Source organism: Physella acuta, unplaced genomic scaffold (assembly GCF_028476545.2).
Source record: "Physella acuta isolate Inbredline_101_S28 unplaced genomic scaffold, ASM2847654v3 ptg000083l, whole genome shotgun sequence".
Taxonomy (NCBI): domain Eukaryota; kingdom Metazoa; phylum Mollusca; class Gastropoda; family Physidae; genus Physella; species Physella acuta.
In genome coordinates, this window is record NW_026731603.1 from 91001 (window position 1) to 116145 (window position 25145).

Here is a 25145-nt window from a genome sequence, read left to right on the forward strand (position 1 = left end):
TTGTGATAACGTAGTCCATTATCTTACAATCCAATCAAGTCCCTGTCTGTTCACGTTTCTACAAACTATCTAATCATTAAGTGCCGTCTTTTTTTGTCTGTATCTTAAGTGGTATTTGATTAGACCTGTGTAGATAAATGCAAATATAATATCTACTTACAAGTTCTGACCTGTACAGATCTATAGCTTTTGTTTAAAAAAAAATGCTATATTTCACCGTGAAAGAAATACGATAAGAGTTGTAATTTCTCCCCTATAATGTAATAATTGTAATTACGTGTAAGCACGATACAAGCATATTCTATAAACAGAGTAACTATCACGATAAGGTAAGCGGAAGTTGATTTTAAACTATTATCGTGTTTAGTGTGTGTCGACACAGGTAGGCTACATAAGCCTGCTCAGGTGAGAAACCGTTTTTTTTTATTAATAATACACATTCGTACGATTTAAATAATTTTGTTTTAATATTTTTTGTTTATTTGCACAAAACACTTTCGGCTTAAGGTTTTGTATATTTACATAGTAATTTATGCCATGTCATATAATGTTTATGCCAATTTTTTTCACATTTATTTTACAGCCTAAAAGGTAAATGAAGTCATTATATTTCGCTGTACTTCTATGCAGCTTCTACTCAGATAAAGCGACTGCAGGTCTGTATGTACAACTATTTTCAAATGTGTTGACCAGTAGATAAGACATAATGCCAGGTGTTTATGTATATATATATATATATATATATATATATATATATATATATATATATATATATATATATATATATATATATATATATATATATATATATATATATAGGAGATAATTTTCAAACCACCATCTTATTCTATAAGCTTCTGGCTGTGCTACCGTTCGACCTAGCATAATATGCTGTTAGATATTTATATAGCCCAGTACATTGTATCATACAATGATACGCTGGTAAAAATTGATTTTTTCAGACGATGGCTGGTTCGGATCCCACAACCAATATAAATGTCATTGTGTAGATGACAAGTGTGACGAGTTGGGAAACTGCAATGGTACATGTGTGAGAGGGTGGTTTGGTCCTGCTTGCCAGTTCCGTAAGTAAAACACGTCTATGTACCATTACATCTATACAACTGACTACATACATTTACATCTGTACATCGTAATATTATTAAAAAAAAACCAACCTACCATTACATCTGTACAACCTAATGTTATAAAACCAATCATTACATCTGCACAAAGTAATACTATAAACATGAAGCCTACCATTACATCTATACAATTTAATACTATAAACATAAAGCCTACCATTACATGCAAATAAACATCACATGTAAGAAAATGTTTGTAACTGTAATCTCTTCTGAAGTTGATCTGGCAACCAAGGCGGAAAACATCACACCGAATTTACAAGAGCTGGTAGACGGCCAAGACTCCACTTGTCACAATACTAAAACGGTGACTATAAAGTTAAACACCGATCACGTCATTACCTGGATACGAGTTGTCACTGCAGGTATAGTTAAACACTTTGTTGAAAAAACATTTTGTAATACTTGTATACAAGACAACACAATATAAATATAGAGTTAGAAAATGTGAAATATGTACCTAGTTATTTATTTAGTAAATTATTCAGAATATATATATATATATATATATATATATATATATATATATATATATATATATATATATATATATATATATATATATATATATATATATATATATATATATATATATAAAGAATTTTAATTTATAAGCTTGAACTTATCGATTTGTTTTTAACGATGTGATACTTAAGACAGAGCATTGATAGTTTAAATAATTTCTCATACTCTAGAGTCTACATCACTGTTCGATATAAGGTTTAAAGACAATACAAGCAGTGAATGCAGCGTTACTTGTGAATCAAAGTTTGTCTACAAGATAAGTGACACGGTGACTGATGTGACATGCTCTGGTCTAACCTTACTCCGTTACATACAGATTGACTTTCATGAGTTGACTAATGTGTGCTCTATACACGTGAGCGGGGGTTAGTACAGGTTTTTTTTTACTTTTTTTATTATTACAATTTGTATGTTGATTTTTTACATTGCAATATTCTTTTTTTTTAATAAACTATAGATATTTAGCAAAGCTAATACACTTTGTTATGATGTTTAACATATATTGGTTTTAGAGTTGGCTAATCATGCTAATTAAGTACATTATAATCAACTAGCTGCATACCCGTGCTCCGCCACGATGAATCTTTTTTTTTAATGTACCAACTTGGGAACAGTACAAAACCAAACACTAACACACTACAAAATTATAGCTGCTTTAATCCAAGAACTATTCAATTCTTTAGCAAATGTATCACTTTTACAATGGAAACAAAACTATCTTAATCCTAACAATCTTAATTCGGCATAGTTGTAATAGTTTTTAATCAAATTAATTAGAAAAATGTAACAACTGTGAGCTTCAGAGTGACTTAATTTGAAAAATAAAAAAAAAACGTGGAATAGAAACCTTATATTTTCAAGGCAGACAAAACAATTCTAGCTTATCATTCAATAATCCTAATTTTTTTTTTGTGCTTTTGTGCTTGCAGGTAGGAATGTAGCCTTGAGGCAAAGAACGGAGCAATCTGGAACTTATGTTGTGAACAATTTTTCATTCAATTCATCTTTAGCTGTGGACGGTAATACAAACACCGCATTTGCTGGGGGACTTTCCTGCTCGCATACGTCTGTGAATACACCTGGATGGTGGAGACTAGATTTTGAGGAACCAAAAACTGTTTTCAAATTTATAATTCATAACAGAGGTATTAAAGTAGTGTTTGTTTACATCACGTTATTTAAACATTGCAAATTGTTGCGTGTTTATTTTGTTGTTGTTGCTCGGTACTTGTAAAATACAATAGTTGTGTTTTCGTTTTCTGTTGAATATTTAAAATATATATATATATATATATATATATATATAGCTTGTGATTTATACTCATGGTAATGGATCACGATAAGCATCACCAGTCTAGCAGTAGATCAAGATATAGGATATTGATTATGGAGGATTTAGAGCTAGTATATAATATCGGTAGATGATACAATTCTAGGCTTTTACACACTGCCGTTAACATATTATATCATCTATTCCCGTTCGTGCCTTAGCTATAGGGCACGTGAAGTTGATTGATGGAAGTTGAGGGGATAGTGTTGTCAGAACTTTACTTTCTTTGCCGTGAATTACGTACTCATACTAGCTGGGCGAACTCATAGAAGTTTAATTGATTTTAACCCGGAAACGAACTCGAGACGTTAGGGTTAGCAGCCTATCGCACTATCCGTTAGACCACGCCGTCTCATGTACTATTTGAAATTACCTACTTTATTGTCTACAGCTTGGGTCACAGAGCGACTAAAAGGATTTCGTCTAACTACATTCGGCCCTGATGGATCTGAGAAATATCATTTCATCGACCAAAACCCAAGTGATCAAGTGCTGATCTACTATGTGGACAATGACATGGGGACTAACCCAGTGTCTAGAGTAGAGGTGTATGCTAAAGACATTCTTACCTTATGTGAAGTAGAAATCTACGGAGGTAATACTTTTCTTAACAGGATTTTATATTTATGTGGTTTATATTTTAGAAACACATGAAATGCAAACGTAAAAAAGTTTATAATAATGTTGCTTTTGTTAAAAGAAATTATATATTATTATATATCCAATTGTGCGTGATATTTCAAAAAACATTTCTTGTTCTTTGTTTTAATTGTTATGTTAAGCAGCATTTCCTCCAACACAATTAAATCGTACGGCCAACCTGTAATACGCAATACCACCATTTGACTACGTTATTGGATTTACTTCCATAGCATTTGTCCATCCAAGAACAAAATACAAGCATCAGTTGTTTTGATTTTGGAGTCTTGTTTTATATAATTTTTGTTCCTAGCTGTTTAGCCTCATCTGCCCAGGGGTTCAAACTCGAGACTTCAGAAACCATGAGCTATTACCGATCCGTCCAGAGCCGACCACTTAAAAAAAAAATCTATCTTTTTGCAGTAATTTACTTTTATTGTTTGTATTTTACAGAAGACTATTGTGTGGGTAATAGATATGGTTTCGAGTGCAACAACAGCTGTCATTGTCAGTGCAATGTCAACACAGGCGCATGTAGCTCCGGCTGTGAGGCGGGGTATGTCGGTGGACTCTGCCAAACACGTAAATTTTCACATTTACTCAAGTATCAGAACCAAGCTAATTTTAAAAAAAAAACCATTTTACAACTGTGTAAAATGTATCTCACATTATGGGGGGGGGGGGGGGGGGGGTGGAGGCAGATGAAGTAGAGTTGATCTTTTGCAATGACCTAGGCCTATAAGTGCTCATCCGCCTTTGTTTCCCAATGTGATCATGTACCCTTCAGAACTCAGTTGACCCATGCGCGTCCTGCATTAACTAGCACAAGCCGAGATCCGAACTCAAGACCTTCGGGCTAACAGTAAAACGTTGAAATAATGCCTTGTTAGTTATCAAAATATATCTATTTATGTTAGGTTGACTATCATTTTATTTTTTGTTCTAAAGTTAATTTTGTATTATAAAAGTATTACTTTACAAAGATCTTTTTAACTATTCAGTGAAATAATTTTATGAAAGTCTTCGATATTAAAATTGTCGTATTATTTATTAAGCCAAGTATACCAAAAACATTTAATGTTCCATGCAAGAGTCTACAATCATTGAATATTTTATAACGCAGCTTGTGACAAACACCAGTATGGACCTGACTGTAGCTACACGTGCTCTTCTGAGTGCCAGAACTCAGAATGTGATAGATCCAATGGGACCTGCTTAGCGTGTAACGCTGGTTACTATGGAGCCCAATGTGAACTAACTAGTATGTTAGCATTTACAAATTAAAATGTTTTAAAACAATGATATAACTTCCAGTGCTAAGCATGCTATGCTTTTAAATAAATAATAATTGTACCTTATATAAATAAATAAATAAATAAATAAATAAATAAATAAATATATATATATATATATATATATATATATATATTATATATTATATATATATAAATAAATAAATAAATATATATATATATATATATATATATATATATATATATATATATATATATATATATATATATATATATATATATATATATATATATATATATATATATATACATATATATATATATATATATATATATATAAGTATGCATATAAATATATTTATTCGTATATATATATATATATATATATATATATATATATATATATATATATATATATATATATATATACATATATATATATATATATATATATATATAAGTATGCATATAAATATATTTATTCGTATATATATATATATATATATATATATATATATATATATATATATATATATATATATATATATATATATATTTATATATAGTATGTTGTGTACTCCAGGTAACGGGTTGTCCCTAGAGGTGACTCCATCCAATGTGGTGGCAGGTCTAACACGACACTTAGAAGTCTATTGTTCTACTTCGATCGCCATTGCATCAAGCCTGGCCAGTTTAATTTCTTTAATCATTTCAAGGTCAAGCACCAACCAATCGTCATTTACAGAACTAGCCTCTATAAATGTTTTCACATCTGACAGTCAAGTCATGTTGGATGTCAGTGATGTCACAACTTCTGGTAAAATTGACAACAACGGTCTGTCATACATCAAACTAAATTGGGAATTCCCAGATTCTAATACTTCTGGAATTTACAGGTGTGACGTTAATGGAGTTGACCGTACAGGACATCCGGTGAACATTCACACTTCTAGAACAACAACGTTTGTGAAGCCAGATATTCCGATATTGGTAGCTCAGATACAAACATTGACGAAATCTGTTGAAAACATACATGCTCTGTTAGATGAACGAAACTTGAATATCACCAGACGACTAGAACAAATACGTCTTCTAGAAAACGAATTGGTAGCAAAATATTTTTTGTGGAACACGAGATTACACGCAATTGAAAATTTAATTTTAAACAAGTCATCATTATGTGTATGATGTTGATTATATGCGATATGTGCTTGGTATTGTTTTAGTGCTTTTGTTGGCTCAGTATTGCGTTTTTATAAATTGCCAATTGCCACTAGTTATCTTTTTGTTATCTTGTTATTGAGGATGGCTTGATTAGTTTGACAGAATGAACACCTCCAGTATATAATCAACATCAAAAATTAAACAGTTTGCTGTCTCTTTATTATTATGCCTATTTGTTTCTAATAAAAGGCCCTTTATTGAAAAAAAAAATTAATATTGAAAAAATCGGTCTCAGTCGTTGTCTCTTGTACTTCTTTTATGCGTATTGCTCAATAAAAAGAAAAACATCCAAGGTAGCCAAATAAATCTTTGTTTATTTTAATGTTTTTTAGTTTTAATGCCCACTTAAAAAAAAATAACGATAACAAAAAGATTAGAACAGAAGAGAACTCATCGCTTTGCAAATTTAATCTCTAGACGACCAAGTAAAAAAAATGATACTATCTCTAATCAAGGACGTAACTTCGATAAATAAATAATACAATTTCCAAGTTACTTTGGGGGTAATTAATTTTCCTCTTTCTTTCTTTATTTGGGGATTCCAAATCTAGTGCATGTCTAGCGATGTTGCTAGTTGATTTACGCAATGTGTGTCCAATTCATTTCCATTTGCGATTTTGTATTTGTTTGCTTAAACTGTCGCCCAGTTTTTCTACATATTTCGGCATTGGTAGCTTTTTTACATGCATAAGACAAAGCAATATTATACAATCTGCTTCAAATGTTCCATCAACAAAACATGCAGGATGAAACATATTTTGAAAGCTCAAAATAACAATAATACATCAGTGGAATTCTCTAATTATAAACTACTATTTTGGTTTAAAATATTTTATTAATGATATATTGTTAGCATTAAAAGAACATGCAGAAGTTTCAACTGACATTTATTTGCTTTGAAAAAGTACAATGCATAATTAATGTGTAGTCTGTAATATGAAAAGGTTTACTGAAAACAAGAAACAAGGTGCTTATATAAAACACGTATATGTCATACAATACACGTATTTTAGTATCAGAACGAAAAAATCTAACTAAAAGAATGAGATAAAAGAAGACAATTTTTATCTGCAAAGAGAAACATAACTTTCATTTTAACTTTAAAACATAAAGTTAAAAAAAAAACTATTTCAAATCTTAGATTATAATTTAATCTTCAACAACAAATATAAAGAACATTTTATAGAGCTAAATGTTTTATTCCCAGCTCAATACTACAGTTTTCCAAACCAATGATACTTTATAACTTTGAGCCGTCTTTTAAAAAATTCAACCTTAAAATAATCAAGTTTAAAAAGAAACCTATTGGGGGACCTCACATAAAAATGTAATGTCGAAAATTTCATGTGCTAAGTAACAGGGGCGGTCACTCATATGAGACATTGACAGATATATACAGTTTCCGTCATGATTTGGCTCTCCGCTGGCCCAATCTAGATACCCCACATCCGTACGGCTGTGTCTGTTTACCCAATGTCCCTCAACAGCTTCGTCATTACCCCCAGTTAACGTCAGGTTGAAGTTTGGGTTACTTGAAATAAAATTTCTGACAAACTGCATCTCGTCATAGGAGTCAATCTCCACAAGGTACCCACCAAACAAAGCACATGTTGCCTCGGCGGTTTCAGGTTCTATTGCTGCATGTTTGCTAGATAACATATAGTAATGGCCTGCATATATAGTCGATATATTAAAAAGTAAATGTTTCATTTTGTCCAGGCGTGTGTTCCACACATTTTCTTCAGCTAGTAATTCTTGTTCAGTTGCACTGACTTCTGCAAGGCGATTGGTCAAGTTTATGTTTTGTTGTTCGACGATTGTGTATATATTTTCAAAAGAGTTGGTCAAATATTGTATTTGTTTGACCAATGAGTTAATATCTGGTTGAACAAAGTACAGTATCTGTGATGTATTCAAATTCACCGGATGTCCTGCACGGTCAACTCCATTAGCCTCACACCTGTATATGCCAGAAACATTAGAATCTGGGAATTCCCAATTCAGTCTGATGTATGACAGACCGTTGTTGTCAATTTTACCAGAACCTGTGACATCACTGACATCCAACATGACTTGACTGTCAGATGTGAAAACATTTATAGAGGTCAGTTCTGTGAATGACGATTGGTTGGTGCTTGACCTTGAGATGATTAAAGAAATTAAACTGACCATCGCTGAATCCGTGGTTATTGTAGTGGAACAGTTGACCTCTAACCTTCGTGTAATGCCAATCTCTAAAACTGCTGGAGTTACCGTAAGGGACAACCCGTATGCTGAAAAGGGAGAAACAATATTTACTAACATGTTAAAAAATATGTAAAAAAAAGTAAACATATATATATATATATATATATATATATATATATATATATATATATATATATATATATATATATATATATATATATATATATATATATATATATATATATATAGATGGATGTATATATGTCAGTAGCAATATAAATATTAACTGAATAGAAACATCTTCTATTTTCGGATAGTCACTTAAATAAAAACATAAGAAACTGATTAGATTATACATTATTCAATTTGAAAATGTGATTGAAGTACTATTTGTTTAATGTTAACGATATACCGTTTCGACCCTAAATAAATTTGGCTCTTTTTTTTGATACTAAGGGTACTGTTCATGGAAACGACGATACACATATGAATGAGAAAGAATATAACATTTTAAGTTTATATGATCGAGTTTTTTTCTACACTTACCCGAGCTTACGAGGAGTAAAGTAAGCAATAAAAACTTCATGTTTGTCATTAATAGCCTCTTATAAAACACATATCCACGATAATATCACAACGTAAAATATCGATAGTATCTAGTTTGTCCGCGTTATATTTCATTATCTTTGTGTTGAACTTATCGGTCCCTATATTTAACCCTTGACCTTATAATTTGAAATGATTGTGACCATAGGCAGTATTTACTATCCATGTAATCGATACAAAAAGCTGCTGATTGGGATTCGGACTTTGCACTACTAAAGCTTACCAGGTTGTTTATCAAAGGGAGCTCAATCTGTTTTATAAACAACCCTGAAACTTGGGGGTGGTCGAAGTATTTTAAAATTAATTTTATTGGATGCATGTACTGTAAGTTCTAAACAATCCCTTTATATACTGAGGTAATAGAAACATATGACCTCTAATGGACACTCAGAACAGACTCGAAATTATTCGAAAGGCCCGTTAAATATTTAAAAAATCGTAAATGATGGTATTAAAATAAATATGTTTAAACCAATCTAATTGTTTAATTTTCTAGGATATTTTTTCAACATTTCAATATTGGATGCACTTTATATGTATAGTATTTTAGGCAACTAAATAAAAATTTTAAAAAGGTCAAAAACGATTTTGTTTGTTTTCATTTTTCTCGAAGTATAGAGAAAGTATTGTAATCGTGCAAAAGAAAAAAAAAATCGAGATTTTTAAAAATCTCGACGTTTTACACCTCACTGATACGTAAAAACATAATTTTGCAATCTTGTCCGTATGTCTGTGTGTCTGTCTGTCTGTCTGTGTTTGTGTCTGTCTGTCCGTGTAGTTTTCAGGTTGTAGTTTTTCATTTCTATTTTTTTTGCGGCTGCTTCGATGGCTAAATCTAAAATAAACCGGGAGTGATCTCCCCTGAACTGTCTCGAATATTCTTATATAACTTGGAATATAGACATGATTTTTAATTACTTAAACTTTTAAAAATAGAATAAAATCTCATAGAAAAAAGAATTGCGCACCAAGCGAACGCCAAAACAAAATGTGCATAATAGTGCGCAATATTATTAGTACTTTATAAATTTACATGCGTTTTTTGAGAAATCGGAAATAGCGTAAATTAGTACTTCCGGTCAACTGAAATTACTCACAATTCGAAAGATGGTAGAGAATTAGATTTTTTACTTACATGTGAAAGTTCATTTATCTATCTGAAATAGTACTCAAGTTATAGGCTTTTGAAAAATTCAAATAGAAAAAGTACCACTTCCAGTTATCGGAAATCGCTCAAAAGTTGACACGGATCTACGATTTTGATAAAATACTTATATATGAAATTTCATCAACTTAGCTGTAACGGTACTCATATTATCGTGTTTAAACACAGACAGACAGACACTCACACACACACACACACAGACACACAGCCATACGGACAAGATTGCAAAATTATGTTTTTCCGTATCAGTGAGATGTAAAACGTCGAAATTTGTAAAAATCTCGATTTTTTTTTGCACGATTACAAGACTTCTTTATAGGCTTACTTCGTATATACGAGAAAGTAAAAAACCAAAACAATAATGATGGAAAGATTCTCGTCACTTCGGTAACGTACAAACAGTTGCATAGATATACAATTTAAATTTAAATCTTGAAAACGGTAATTTATTTTTACACAAGTCAATTAATGCATTTCTATAAAATTTATATATAATTTTTCTCTAAATATCTGTTTTTGCTATAGTATAACAAAATATACATATAGTTGATACATTACTGATAAAAAAATCCCTACATTAAAAAAATATATAAATCAACTATCTTTAATGTTTTCATTTGTATAGGTAGAAACATCAATTGGAGTTTTCCTATTTAATTTTGTTCCGTGTTTTACATTTCTTGGTATTTCAACAATTTGTTTAACGTGTTAACATACAACATATTTTTATTTTTTAACTGCTACAACGGATAAATGGTCTCATTGATGTATAGAATAAAGTATGACAATAAAGTATTTAAAATGTAACCACTTGTAAAAGGTTGAGGATCACTGGCGCAGTTATATCTTGATAAGATCAGCAACAAGTAATTTATCTAAGCGAAACATAAAGGCAAATCAGTTGTTAACAAATTGAACGAGAATACATTCATTATAGCAAAATGTTGTACCTATCATTATGTACATTGGGCCTGATTTTTAGTTCGAGTAAGTATATAATAATCTACATATATATATATATATATATATATATATATATATATATATATATATATATATATATATATATATATATATATATATATATGTATATGTTCACTTTATTTACATTTTTTTACATATTAGTATATATTGTTTCTCCCTTTTCAGCATACGGGTTGTCCCTTACGGTAACTCCAGCAGTTTTAGAGATTGGCATCACACAAAAGTTAGAGGTCAACTGTTCCACAACAGTAAACACGGGCTCAACGATGGTCAGTCTCATTTCATTGATCATCTCAAGGTCAAGCACCAACCAATCGTCATTCACAGAACTGGCTTCTATAAATGTTTTCACATCTGACAATCAAGTCATGTTGGATGTCAGTGATGTTACAGCTTCTGGTAAAATTGACAACAACGGTCTGTCATACATTAAACTGAATTGGGAATTCCCAGATTCTAATATCTCTGGAATTTACAGATGTGAGGCTAACGGAGTGGACCGTGCAGGACACCCAGTGAATTTGAATAAACTACAGTTACTGTCATTTGTTGAACCAGATATAAATTCATTGGTCAGACAAGTACAGTATTTGACCAGTTACATTGAGAACGTCTATGCCAGGCTTGAATTAAACAACTTTAACTTAACAGCACAAATAAATGAAATAAATATTAATCTACGTAATCTGAAAAGTACGAAATCTTTGCACAGAAAACGATTAGAAACAATGAAATATTTACTGTTTAACGAATCCTCTATATTTGAAGATCACTACTATCTTTTATCTAGTAAGTTATGGACAACTACGCCAGAAACTGCAGCAGCTATTTGTTCGTTGTTCGGTGGTTATCTTGTGGAAATAGATACCTCTTCTGAATTTCAGTTTGTTCAACAATTTATGACAGTTAATGCCAGTTATTATATTATACTAACAGGAGGTACCGATGAAGCTGTAGAAGGGCAATGGGTAAATAGGTACAGTGGCAGTGCTGTGGGGTATTTAGAATGGGCTAGTGGAGAACCAAATAATGGCATTTTAGCATATTGTCTTTACTTATGGGGTGATTACAATTGGCAAATGGCGGATGACATGTGCTACAAGTTACATAAAATACATAATATAGGATATATGTGTGAAGTTCCAGCAGGAAACTTGTAGAAACATGTATGATTTATCTTTTGAAAGCGTTTATTAGATCTTTGTTATAAAAAAGAAACGTTGTTTTTCCTATGTATTTACATCTAAACTACTAATTACCTAAAATGTTTTTACTACCATAACTTGTTTTTAATGTATTCCATTTATTTATTCAAAACTTCGAAAAAAATAATGTAAGCACTCAAGTTAGTGCTGTTTAAATGTAATGGATACATAAGTCATTGCTAGTTTCCGTATAATGTATTTTTTTTTTCTTAATTTGCTTTCACAAGTCAGTGGAAATAACAGTTTTACAAAATTAACCAATAGAGCGTCTTTGCAATGGCAATATCACAAACGTAAAGTTTTTTATCAATGCTATCAAATATTCGTTTTATAGCATAGAAATTGTCTTGCTTCAAACGTAGATTAAATTATAAATCATGATATCTTTTTAATTAGAGGATAATTTTCAGATATATTTTTACTATCAAAACCATCTAAGAAACGCTGAGGATAATTACCATTAGCTAGAGTTTATTGTAATATTTCCTATTTTGAAGTCAATTTAAATTGTATGTTAAATTCGACGTATAACATGTATGTATAGAGAAGTCTTTAAGATTATAAAACCATTATTTAGGTGTTACCATGATTAATTGCATTGTAAAACAATAAAAATTCACATTCCCCTGCTTTATTACTTTATTAAATTGTATAAGAAAGTTCTGAATTTTTATCTTTTCCTTTATAAAAAAAGGGGTTTTTATATTTTCTGTAATACAACATTTGAAACTATTTAAGTCGTATCTAATGTAAAATTGTTTTAATGAACGAGTACATTATTTGGTAATATAAATATCTCTTTAATCACAATGTTAAATCAAGCAAGAAAAATATTGTGTTTATCTTTCATTTATTTATTTCCACAATATTTAGATAAATACTGAAAGCATTACTTAAAACAATAGATTAATTGCTCACAAGATGAGATTAAGCACATAGAGTCAAATAACTATTCTATTACTGTAAGCATTTCATTTATGTTTCAAATATAATTAGTTAAGTTGATATTCATCATGGTTGTTTGCATTCGTAATTAAAAAAATCTTTTACCTTTCGTTAAAATATTGGCTTGCACATTATCCTTTATATATATATATATATATATATATATATATATATATATATATATATATATATATATATATATATATATATATATATATATATATATATATATATATCAATTTCCGTTGATTATTTCCCCATTATTTCTTATTTCTAAAAAACAAACGAAAATGAATTTATAAAGTACTAATAACATTCCACACTATTATACACGTATTGTTTGCCATTCACTTGGTGTGCAATTCTTTTATTCTATGAGATTCTATTCTATTTTTAAAAGTTTAAGTAATTAAAAATGGATTAAAAATCATGTCTATGTCCGGCGTAGCCATCTCCCAAAGGGATATATAAGAATAGGTGACCAGAAAGATGCGCAACGGAAAAAAGAGGTCATCCATAAATGACGTCACGCTTTTTTGACGATTTTTACCTCCCCCCTCCCCTCCGTCACACGTCGTCACAAAAAGCCAGACCCCCCTAAAATGAAGTCACACCTCAACCTACAACCCCTCTCAAAATTGCAGTTGAATTTTTTTTTAACATCGATATTTTTTCAAAACCTTGTCTTAACTATTACAATTTATTAAAACATTTATCTAAAACGCGAAATAACGTCTAAAATTCGTTTTCTAACATTGCTTTTTTATAATGCAAAAATGTGACGTCGCAATATCTGAACCTCCACCCCTCCCCCTCATCACACATCGTCACAAAATTACGGACCCTCCCTCCCCTCTACGAGTGTGACGTCATTTATAGATGACACCAAAGCTCAACCAAAAGAATATTCGAGAAAGTTTAGAGAAGATCACTCTCGGTTTATTTAATTCGGCTAAAACACAAACCACAAAAAAGTACAAGACGTAATATATCTAATAAAATAAAACAGTAACAAACAAAATACAAACCAACTATTTCTACACAACATGAAAGGTTACTTTCTTTCGAAATATTTACTCTGGAATTTCGCAAATAAAACCTAACCCAAATGCAATCCATTTAAAGATACATGGAAGATCAATCATCGACCATCCACTACTGTGGTCTACACTCAAACAGTTCTCTCCACGACCGCCGTTGGGTTCACCAGGATAAAACTGAAAGTAACTTGAAGCTACAGTGCCTGCATTCTTGTTGACCCATTGGTTTTCAATTTGTTCATCATTAACGCCAGTAAACACCCATTTGAATTCTGTATGGTTATTCAGAAATGTACCCAGAAATGTAAATTCATCTGTGGAGTCTATTTCAACCAAATAACCACCAAACATTTCGCAGACAGCTGATACTTCGTGTACGATTATTGTATCGTGTGCGTGAGATAAATAATAGCGATGACCATTGAAGAACGAATTCGAGCTAAATATAACACTTTTCATTCTCTTTAAACGATCAATCCACATTTCTCTGAAGTTTTCAACACCGTTTAGTAAAATGTTCATTTGCTCAACTTGAATGGTCAAGTTTCTGACTTGTTTTACTATTGTGTCCACTCCAGGATAAGCCGACTGAATGGTGACTGTAGTATTTATAACAACAGGATGACCGGAAAAATCCACACCATTAGCTTGACACATATACATTCCGGCTTTGTTTGTGTCCGGGAATTCCCACACTAGAGTCAAGTATGAAAGACCGTTGTTGTCAATTTTCCCTTCCGATGTTTCGTTGTCTTTGACGTTGTGGATGACCTGACCGTCTACATGAAAAACGTTAATTGACGCGAGTTCTTTGAAAATGGCATTTTGGGGACCGTCTGATCTAGAGATGACCAACGAGATCAGGCTCTCCATGGACGATGTGCTCTCTTTTGGTGCCAGACATTTGATGGTCAGGTACCTGGTGACCCCAGGTTCCACTGTTCTAGGCGTGGCTTCTATATTTAGGCCCACAACTGAAAATCATTCATAATAATTTAATTTTTTAAAAGGAGTGTTATTCATAAAAGTAAAACAAGTAATAAATATTATTTAAAAATCAAAATGAAAAATGAAAATATCTAAAGAGTTTCAAAATATAATACAGGAAATTTTATTGTTTACATATCAACATTATAAATTATAGTAGTTTACAACTGTAGGTTGCTAAACCGAAAAGTCTCGAGTTCGAACCCTCGGGCAGATGAGGCTCGTTAGCTGGGGACAGCCACTCTTCTAGGAGAGACAACTCCAAAATTAAACAACTGCTGCCTTGTAGTTTGTTCTTGGTTGGACAAAGGCTATGGAAGCAAATCCAAAAAGAAAAGCAGGCTGAAATCGGAGTCAATGGCCTCAATGGCGCATAACCAGTTGACACGTAACGCTTAATTGTGTTGGAGGCGTGGTCGAGTCGGCAAAAAGCTCATGGTTGATAAATTCGAACAAAGTCTCGAGTTCAAACCCACTGGCAGATAAATCTCGATCCCCTTCAACACTAATAATTAAGAACGAAGAAGAAGAAACAAGACAACTGTAGGCTTGTATAGATCTAATCGTTCTCATGAGTTTGTTTGTGTTTATGTGTATACATGTTCCTAATGTGACTTATAAATGCATGACTATTTTTTATTTAAACTAAAATCAGATACCTGTGGTGGTAGCCACTGTCAGCAGTATCAGACAGGTGTTCAACATTTCAGTTTTCAAATGGCCAGATCTTTGCTAAAGAGACAAGTTACAAACGTTTCAAACAGGATATGCTATCTGAAGTAATTATACTTTTCCAAAGTGGTTGTTATCAGTTTTGTATCTTCATGACTCGCTCGCCTAGTTGCAAAAATAAAATCCGGTTTAGGCGTTTGATATTTTTCATTAGGACAAACATAACAGTGATATCTTTAGTTGTTTGAGATAGTACAAAGACAATTTGTAAAGAACTTTAAGCATTTTACGGTGATTATTTGGTTTACACAGAACATTTTAATTTAGAAAATATTGAACAATTTGCTTTTAAACGTATGTACAGTTAGGATGCCTTATATATTTCAAATAAATAAAAACAAACACATTTTTATTTTGCGGACCGTAGGTGCGGGTGAAATACATTTAGGGGGGTAACACCAAGGCAAAAACTGCAACATATATATAGACAAATAATTATCATTCCCGCTAAATAAATGATTAATCTGAGTAAAGTAGACTTTGAAGGTCAAAGTTCAGAAATCGCGACAAGGGGTGTGTGTTTGGGGGGGGGGGTGGATAGGGGTAACACCATGACGTAAACTTGCTAACGGCAGAGAAAACAATCCTACATCCAGCTGTATTAATGAACGACTATAGTTAACCATCGTTAGTATTATTTGTGCATAGTTTAAAGCTATCACTGAACGGCGTTTGGGGCCACCACAATGCGTTGCAAAATTTGCCAGAGGAGAAAGTTTTTGTTGAGAATAGTAATAACTGATTCGTCAATCCATTCTGGGGTTTGGGGTTGACACCAAATTTAATAATTAACTACAAAAACAATTATTTTTACACTTGAATTACTGTGTTTAAGTTAGGCCACTAAATGCTTTTTTTCTCGGTCGATTAGTTTGCATGAAATTTACGTTAGGGAGTGATATCAAATATAACGTCCACCGAAGTGAATTGCGTTAAAACCACATAGGAAAATTTTAAATCTGTATATCTTTGATCAAGAAAATTATTATTCAGCAACCAATAAGTTTGTGTGTTTGTATGGAAGTGTATGTGTGTGTGGAGGAGGGTGGCTGACACCATAAAATAATAGTTGTACATTTGAATGTGCTTAAGTAGTTTAGCTTTAATTCAACAATATTACTTTTCTTTTTTTACTGATATGGTATCCGTAATTTGTTATATGTTTAATGGGTCATTTTTCTAATCTACTAAAAGTAAGGTTATGTGATATACGGCTAAAATAAATTTATATCGTTTTCAAGGATTTTTGTCATTGTCATAAATATCTTTCAAAATGTAATAAGTCAACAAAAGTTGGAAAAAACAAATTATAGGTTTTTTTCTGTTACAAAATCTAGCCAGTTGACTCTATTAGTGTTAGTACAAGAAGTATCAATGATTATATGGGCGGTTTCTATATTACTTTATGAAATCTTAGAACTCCACAGATGGCACTTTTACCAAGATGGCCGCCATAGCAATGGCAATCATATTTTCAGAAATATTTTCCCTTAAGTACTCTAACTTACACATACACAAACAAATTTTAAAAAATGGCTTATTAACAGTGGCGGAGCTAGAAAAAGAGGGCCACCCCGCAAAAAAATATTTTTGGGCCCCATATATATATATATATATATATATATATATATATATATATATATATATATATATATATATATATATATATATATATATATATTTATTTATTTATTTATTTATTTATATATGAAAATACGTAGGCCTACATAGAATACTCAATTCGGGCTTGTTTGAAATTTGAATTTTTTTTTTAAATAAAACATGTTACAACAACACATCATTTGTGTGAGTGCTATTAGTCTAATTTTGAAATTCTCTGTTTTAATGGCTGGCATAATGATTCTTAAACTATGAGTCGGTCAAAAGAATATGAAGTGTTAAAGCTTTGTATTTGTAATGGTTTCTCGCCTTATGATTATTTTTATGTTGTTTTTTTTTGTATTTATATTATTAGTTTTAAATACATTTCCTGTTGATGCTATACCATTCTTTATTATGTATTTTAAAAAATAATAATAATTAAGTAAAGTAATTGCTTTTTAATTTGTTTAGTGCAAATCTATTAAAAGTTTCTTAAGAACACACATATTTGGCAATTTAAAAAAGGGAAATAAGTCATGGAAGTGGTTTGAACTCATGTAGCATTTATATTTTTTTCCTTTACGAAACAGCTTGTGTTGGCTACTGTAGAACATCACTACTGTAGTAGATCTGTTTGTTTTTTTCAAGAAAATTTTTTTTTTAATTATAAAAAAATTTTTTTACGGTCGGCTTTGGGCCCCTAAACGACCTGCATCGTGGGCATCCCTATTTTAAAGAAGGGCAGTAAGTCATGGAAGTAGTGTGAAGGTTTGCCTACCTTTCAAACTATAGCTCTTGTAGATTTTAAAATATTTTTTACGCAACAATCTCTGCTATAGTAGACCTGTTTTTTTTTGTTTTTTTTTTACAAAACCACTTTCAAGATGCATGAAAAACATAATTTTTGAAAATAAAATTCATTGTTTTTTGGTCGGAACTGGGCCCCTAAACGTCCTGGGCCCCCCCGCATTGCGGGGTCTGGCGGTATGGTAGTTCCGCCCCTGCTTATTAATTAAAGTGTATTTTTTTCCATTTTTTCCCGGAGCTTAACCCCTTTAAAAAATAAGTATTTAAAAACGATTTTTTAAAATGTCTATATTCTGACTGAACCTGATTTGCCATCCCAATTAATGTTGTCTACGAATAGTCGTGAAAGTTTTGGGGAGATCACTCTCGTTATATTTGCAACAGGGTTTTGTTGATATTATCTCATCTAACACATACAACATATATGGACAACTTATTTTACAGAAAAAAAGACGACAAAACCGAATCTCCCACTACTATGTCTTGGAAAAGGTAGACTGCTAGCGCAATCAATACAACATTAACAACACGTAACACAGTCCACATTATTTATTATTTTCTTACACACAATTTAATACAAAACCAAATTTTATAAAATACAGAAAAGCACCACAATGTTTCATAACAATTAGATCAGCAATGTACATATTTGTTTACTTTTTTAAATTTTTTTATAGCTGCATACAATTCCTACTCCCCGTATAAAATTAAAAAAAAACACGTTAGCACGAAACAAAACACAGAAAGTACAATCTATATTTTACATAATTATCTACGTGGGGACCGTGTGAGACACCATCGCCATTAACCCTTTATTGCATGAATTATTGGTTTACTTGGTAAAAATTTTTTGACTTCATATTTCTACAGCAAATGGACTAACTTGAGATGTAGCGAATTTTTTTTTGAATAGATGATTAATATCACAACAATTTTGGTCGTTGCAATTCTGCAACTATGCGCAAGGGTCAAACTTTTTTTCCATAATAAGAAAAAAAAATATTTATATAGAATTGTTGATATAAATGTAAATAACTTGTACAAATCATTTGAGAGTAACAATAGTAACATGTAAGTTTATTTATGATGAAAAGAACAGTAAAATCATGTACACTGAAAGAGAAAAAAACAACTGAAAAATTACATGCAGGTTTATTTAGTAAAAAGTTTATTAGCATTTTTTTTTTTTTGCTACAGCAAATAAAAACTTCTGTGCATTGTTGTTGCAGGACAACCTGCAACTAAATGATGAACTAAATGATATTGTCTATGTAAATCTTGAGCCCAACATATTGGGGAACACTCTGTAATAATGTCCGCTCAATATTAGCAACAGCACTTTGTCATCTTGTCCTTTTGTAGCTTTACCCGAATGCACTTCAAAATCTTGGATTATACAAGTTGTTGGACACAACAAAAACTTTGTAGCCCATCTATATGGCTTTCTATGGTTGTAGGTTGGACTGCTTTTGCCTACGATATGTGAATGGGTCGATTTGCTCATGAATACTTAGAATCTCAGATGGCATGGGGTTTGATAAGCACAGAATTCCGATATTGGTCAACTTCTGCCCTTTGAACATTGTTTGACAGGTGTAGCTTAATCTTAATCCACTCAAATCTATTGATGGTTATGTCTGTGACAGTAACACATTAGGTGGCAAGGCACCAAGATCTTTGGTATCTAGAATTTTTTTTACAATGTTTATGTAAAACACAATTTCCAGGAGATGTTTTTGTTCATCTTTATCCAGTACTAGTGGATTGTTTATGTCCTGCTGAGGACATTGTTTGACAGGTTCAGATTATTCTTATTCCGCTTGAATCTGTTGATGGTCATGACGTATGTGACTGTAACACACTTGGTGGCAAGGCTCCAATACACTCTGCATCTAAGAGTTTTTAGAATCTTTATGTAATACACACAATTTCTAGGAAATGTTTTAGCTCATTCTTATTCAGTGTTAATGGATTGTTTGTCCTGTTGAGGACATTGTACGACAGGTGCAGATTATTCTTTATCCGCTTGAATCTGTTGATGGTCATGACGTATGTGACCGTAACACACTTAGTGGCAAGGCTCCAATACACTCGGCATTTAGGAATTTTTTACAATGTTTATGTAAAATCTAATTTCCAGGAATAATCTTTATCCAGTGCTAAAGGACTGTTGATGTCATGTTAGAGGACAGTACAGGTTGGATTGATACACAACTGTCCGAACACAGATTATCTATAAAGATGTCGTTGAAATAATCCAATGGCCGCCTCTGATGTTTGGCTTCTCTCCTAGGATCAGGAAATGGTGGAACATTTGCTGTTTACTGGGACTGATCATTCTGTTGTTGCTAATGAAGACCTTGGTGTAGACAATTGAGAAGGTCCTGAGGAGTTTCATCATTTTTCGCAAATGGGCATACTCTGTAGAAATACATTTTGAGAACATTATTTGGTTATAAATTATGCAATAATTGTATACAAAACAATAAATGCTTTACTAATCTACAAGCAAACCTTTAAAGTATGCAATAATAATATGTTACCTTCAACTGCGTCAGACAAATCTTCATCACCAACATCCGATAGGTCCCGGGTACTGTTTACTTTCTCTATTTCATCATTGGACAACTCACTATCTTTTGAGCCAAAAGGAGTAGCTCAGAATAAAATGGTAGAAGACTTTCAACTTAGACTCTTGGATCCATGGTTACGAATATGTGAAAGCCTAATAAAATAAAAACAAAAGGTTAGGCCCTATTCATTAGCCTAGCTCTTAGCGATAAATATTATATAATTATATAATAAATAAAACTATAAAACTAATAAAACTATTGTTAGGTTATAATTTATTATGATTATTATAGGCAAAAACTAGATCTAGTAGTTATAAATAATATACCACAACACTAAATGTATTTCACATCATAAAATAAACTATTTTGTGTGTAGAAATAATTACCAAGCAAACTAAAGTCTAGCTCAGAGCAGCCATTTTTATTTATTCCGTTGCATGTAGTTGCATTACTGCAACAATACAAAACCTAGCTCTTACTAATAAAATAATAAGAATTTTATTGTGAATCAACTAAATTAGTACTAATGCATAGTTATTATTGTAAATATATTTTTTTCAGCTAGTTTATTATAATTTTAACCAGGTTTTAACGTAATTTTATACTTACCTTTTAGCAAAAAGCAGAAAAGTGTAGATCGCTTCTAAAAATGGCCGATTTTAAAAAGAAAATCTTCTTTTCAAAAGAGTTCCGGTATAAAATGTATTAAAAAGTGCTATCCGGAGTAAAATAAGTTGAAAACAAAACAAAATATTAAATAGTACAGTAATTGATTACTCCTAAAGTATTGTTGCAAAACTGCAACGCTATGCCATATAGGGTTAAGGCTTAGCCGTTCCTACCCTGCTCTCTAGGCAGATCGCTACCACCCCCACCCCAACAGTCTAGGCCAGGGGTCGGCAACCTGCGGCTCGCGAGCCGCATGCGGCTCTTTTGATATCAAGATGCGGCTCTCCAGCTCCTTGAACAAATACTAATAATCTTAATAAAAAAATAAAATATTTGAAACAAAAAAAATGTTAGTGGCTCTTTAAAACCAGGGAAATTTCGAAAATTATAACTTTTGGCTCTTCGGCTTCAAAAGGTTGCCGACCCCTGGTCTAGGCAGCTGTGGTTCACCCCGAATGTTTACAATATGACAGCTATTAGGGGCAGATAATTTAGATTTTAAACAATTTGAAACTAAGGAGAGGTAAACAGAGGCGTAGCGAGGGGGGGGGGGGGCGGGGGGGGGGGGACATATGTCAGCGGGCACCGACCTTAGAGGGGGCGCCAAATTGAAAGTTTGAGGGGGGGGGTGCAAATGAAAATTTTGAGGGGGGTGCAAATCGAAAAGTTTGTCCCCGGGCGCCGGGAAAGGTCGCTACGCCTCTGGAGGTAAGAAGTTCTGCTTAATCTTTTCATTGTCGTCTGTAAACTGTCGTCACAGACGGCTGCCTTCACGGGGGATGGTGGGGGGGGGAGAGGGTAGTGTCGAATTCACAAATTATGATTCACTGAAAAGTAGAACATAAAACAACGTATGCTTACGGCGCGGGTCAGCTCGTACAATATATAACGAATAATACAAAACACATGACACCATTACATGCAAAAAAATAAATCACGGAAAAAGAATGCAACACAATATCGAACGAATAATACAAAACACAATATAGTAATACTACTGCGTGAAGATTGCATATGGTTTCAATATATTTACTCAACAATTTCGCACATAAAGCCTAAATCAAAAATATCCCGCTTATAGGTACACGGGAGATCTGTCATCTGTACTGGATAACCCTGAAAAAACCCTAGGCAATTTTCTGTACGACCGCCGTTTGGTTCTCCAGTATAAAATTGGAAGTAGCTTGAAGCAACACTGCCAGCGTGTGTGTTGATCCACTGGTTGTCAGTCTGTTCATCGTTAACGCCAGTAAACACCCATCTAAAATTTGTATGGTTGTTCAGAAAACTTTTAAGAAACGCATATTCTTCTGCGGAGTCAATCTCTACCAAATAACCACCAAACATTTCACAAACAGCTGCTGCTTCGTGTACGATAACTACACCGTGTGCGTGAGATAGATAATAGCGATGGCCGTTGTGGAAAGTATTGTAGCTAAATATAACACTTTTCATTCGCTGTAAACGGCCAACCCACATTTCTCGAAAGTTTTCAACACCATTTAATAAAATGTTCATTTGCTCTACTTGCAGGGTCAAGTTTCTGACTTGGTTTACTATTGTGTCAACTCCAGGATAAGCCGACTGTACGGTGACGGTTGTGTTTATAACAAAAGGATGACCGGAAAAATCCACACCGTTAGCTAAACACATGTACACACCGGCTTTGTTTGTGTCCGGGAATTCCCAAACAAGAGTTAAGTATGAAAGACCGTCATTGTCAATTTTTCCTTCTGACGTTTCGATTTCATTTGTGTTTTGGATAACCTGACCGTCTACATGAAAAACATTAATGGAAGCGAGTTCTTTGAAAATGGCATTTTGGGGACCGTCGGATCTAGAGATGACCAAAGAGATCAGGCTCTCCATGGACGATGAGCTCTCTTTTGGTGCCAGACATTTGATGGTCAGGTACCTGGTGACACCAATATCCACTTTAGTGGGCGCGGCTTGTATATCCAGCCCAAGTACTGAAAATAGTTTATAGTACTTTACATTTTTATCCAAACGATTGTTAATCATAGAAGGAAAACAAATTGAAATCAATACTTTAAAAAATAAAAAAGTCAAAATTTATAATGGATTTTAAAAAAAAGTATAATACAGGACATTTGTTTGTGTAGATAAAATATGAGAAGTTATGATAGTTTAAAATAGTATATAGATCTACGTGTTTATTCGACCATACTTGCATGTGTGTGTGTTTATGTATGTTCGTATTGAATATGTAACATCTAATGGCTTGACTATTTTTACAAGCTTTTATTTAACTCACTTCCTCGTCAGTCTGTCGTCAGTCTGTCGTCAGTCTGTCGTCAATCTGTCGTTTGTCTGTCGTCAGTCTGTCGTCAGTCTGTCGTCAGTCTGTTGTAAGTCTGTCGTCAGTCTGTCGTCAGTCTGTCGTCAGTCTGTCGTCAGTCTGTCGTCAGTATGTCTATATCGAAACGCCCGAGCGAAATTGCAGGAACATCTTCCTGATAGATTCGGTTCGTAGTTGGTACGTGGGTCAACACATGAAGACAATGCATCATGACATTCAATTTTACTTAATTTGTCGCATGATTAATTTTTTATGAATTAATTAAATAATTGACCAAATTAATAGGCAGGCCTATCCAAATACTCCACACGCGTCATCACGTTCAAAGGGTGCGCAATGGTTTTTAGTCATATAACTTTATTGTAAAAAAAAGCATGTAAAGTACTATAAAAATCAATAAAAAAACGTTTTGATAATAAGCTTTTATGTAATAATGCACTAAAAGGGAGACTATTTAAACAACTATAAAGAAAAGCGTGAGTCTCTTCCTAAATATTAGTAAAAGTATCTAGTAGATACTAAAGTGACCCACGCTATTCTTTATAGTTTTTTAAATAATAGTGTATATTTTTTTCTCCTTTTGAGTGCATCCTAATATATAAAACCCCACGTTCGCACCTCTCTCTCTCTCTCTCTCTCTATCTCTGTCTGTCCGCAAAATATTTTCGCCGGACATCACGTCAGAATCGGCAGCGATATATGGATACCTTTATACGGACTTTTGTTGAAAATAATATGCTAGATGTTTTAAATGTATAACCACAATTTTATTTAAAGAAGAAAAATAAAAAATAAAGGCGTATTCGAATGAAGAGAAACAGTATTATTTATGCAACCGGAAAAGCATGTATAGATGTGAAAAAGAACGCATAAAACTGTGACGTCACTAATGTTTATACATTAACTAATGACGTCATCTGCCGTTTTTAGAATAAAAAGAAATGAACTATTTCATTCAAATTTGATTCAGATCTACGTAGGCCTACACCAGGGGTCTCCAAACTACGGCCCGCGGGCCGGATGCGGCCCGCGATGTCCTCTCATCCGGCCCGCGGAGATCTTTTTGTCCACAGAGAAAAACGTTTGTTGGTGATGGCTGAGGAACTTTGCCCAGAAAAATCAAATACATGCCTGAAAGAACCTGGCCCCCGAACTGAAATTTTATAGTTAATGCGGCCCTCGGACTGAAAAGTTTGGAGACCCCTGG

At 32.6% G+C, this 25145-nt stretch overlaps 5 protein-coding genes and 1 long non-coding RNA gene across 7 annotated transcripts; 2 read left to right on the top strand and 4 right to left on the bottom strand.

Annotated features, from left to right (window-relative positions):
- Positions 1-225: 225 nt before the first annotated feature.
- LOC131958114 (uncharacterized) lies at positions 226-6184 on the top strand. 2 transcript variants are annotated; one of them, XM_059322992.1, is made up of 9 exons: positions 226-405; positions 584-656; positions 963-1510; positions 1841-2035; positions 2600-2815; positions 3392-3595; positions 4093-4221; positions 4763-4900; positions 5476-6184. In XM_059322992.1, exons 3-9 carry the CDS (start codon positions 1309-1311, stop codon positions 6078-6080), a joined length of 1689 nt encoding a protein of 562 aa, XP_059178975.1. In that variant the 5' UTR covers positions 226-405; positions 584-656; positions 963-1308; the 3' UTR covers positions 6081-6184. The 2 variants fall into 2 exon arrangements, with proteins under 2 accessions (XP_059178975.1, XP_059178982.1); XM_059322999.1 differs by having other exon boundaries at positions 226-329.
- Positions 6185-6942: 758 nt separating this feature from the next.
- LOC131958129 (uncharacterized) lies at positions 6943-8387 on the bottom strand. Its single transcript, XM_059323011.1, has one exon. It carries the CDS (start codon positions 8286-8288, stop codon positions 7419-7421), a length of 870 nt encoding a protein of 289 aa, XP_059178994.1. The 5' UTR covers positions 8289-8387; the 3' UTR covers positions 6943-7418.
- Positions 8388-10974: 2587 nt separating this feature from the next.
- Positions 10975-12218, top strand: LOC131958018 (uncharacterized). The gene is made up of 2 exons (XM_059322905.1): positions 10975-11061; positions 11224-12218. The coding sequence occupies exons 1-2, from the start codon at positions 11016-11018 to the stop codon at positions 12216-12218; spliced, it is 1041 nt and encodes a 346-aa protein (XP_059178888.1). The 5' UTR covers positions 10975-11015.
- A 2063-nt stretch (positions 12219-14281) lies between these two features.
- Positions 14282-15986, bottom strand: LOC131958028 (uncharacterized). Its single transcript, XM_059322917.1, has 2 exons — positions 15895-15986; positions 14282-15222 (listed from the first exon to the last, which is right to left on the bottom strand). Exons 1-2 carry the CDS (start codon positions 15938-15940, stop codon positions 14282-14284), a joined length of 987 nt encoding a protein of 328 aa, XP_059178900.1. The 5' UTR covers positions 15941-15986.
- Positions 15987-19363: 3377 nt separating this feature from the next.
- Positions 19364-21724, bottom strand: LOC131958145 (uncharacterized). The gene is made up of 3 exons (XR_009389205.1): positions 21559-21724; positions 20920-21101; positions 19364-20797 (listed from the first exon to the last, which is right to left on the bottom strand). It is a non-coding gene; the product is annotated as an uncharacterized LOC131958145 (long non-coding RNA).
- A 923-nt stretch (positions 21725-22647) lies between these two features.
- On the bottom strand, positions 22648-23640 carry LOC131958031 (uncharacterized). The gene has a single exon (XM_059322932.1). The coding sequence runs from the start codon at positions 23638-23640 to the stop codon at positions 22648-22650; it is 993 nt and encodes a 330-aa protein (XP_059178915.1).
- Between the last annotated feature and the right edge of the window lie 1505 nt (positions 23641-25145).

What these genes read in the sequence shown, in the direction of transcription:
- LOC131958129 (XM_059323011.1), bottom strand. Translation starts at nt 8,288, where the DNA reads ATGGTCAGTTTAATTTCTTTAATCATCTCAAGGTCAAGCACCAACCAA.
- LOC131958018 (XM_059322905.1), top strand. Translation starts at nt 11,016, where the DNA reads ATGTTGTACCTATCATTATGTACATTGGGCCTGATTTTTAGTTCGA. An exon ending in GGGCCTGATTTTTAGTTCGA is followed by an intron (nt 11,062 to 11,223) that starts GTAAGTATATAA and finishes CTCCCTTTTCAG; the next exon opens with CATACGGGTTGTCCCTTACG.
- LOC131958031 (XM_059322932.1), bottom strand. Translation starts at nt 23,640, where the DNA reads ATGATTAACAATCGTTTGGATAAAAATGTAAAGTACTATAAACTATTT.
- LOC131958028 (XM_059322917.1), bottom strand. Translation starts at nt 15,940, where the DNA reads ATGTTGAACACCTGTCTGATACTGCTGACAGTGGCTACCACCACAG. An exon ending in GACAGTGGCTACCACCACAG is followed by an intron (nt 15,223 to 15,894) that starts GTATCTGATTTT and finishes AATGATTTTCAG; the next exon opens with TTGTGGGCCTAAATATAGAA.
- LOC131958114 (XM_059322992.1), top strand. Translation starts at nt 1,309, where the DNA reads ATGCAAATAAACATCACATGTAAGAAAATGTTTGTAACTGTAATCTCT. An exon ending in CTCTATACACGTGAGCGGGG is followed by an intron (nt 2,036 to 2,599) that starts GTTAGTACAGGT and finishes TTGTGCTTGCAG; the next exon opens with GTAGGAATGTAGCCTTGAGG. An exon ending in ATTTATAATTCATAACAGAG is followed by an intron (nt 2,816 to 3,391) that starts GTATTAAAGTAG and finishes TATTGTCTACAG; the next exon opens with CTTGGGTCACAGAGCGACTA.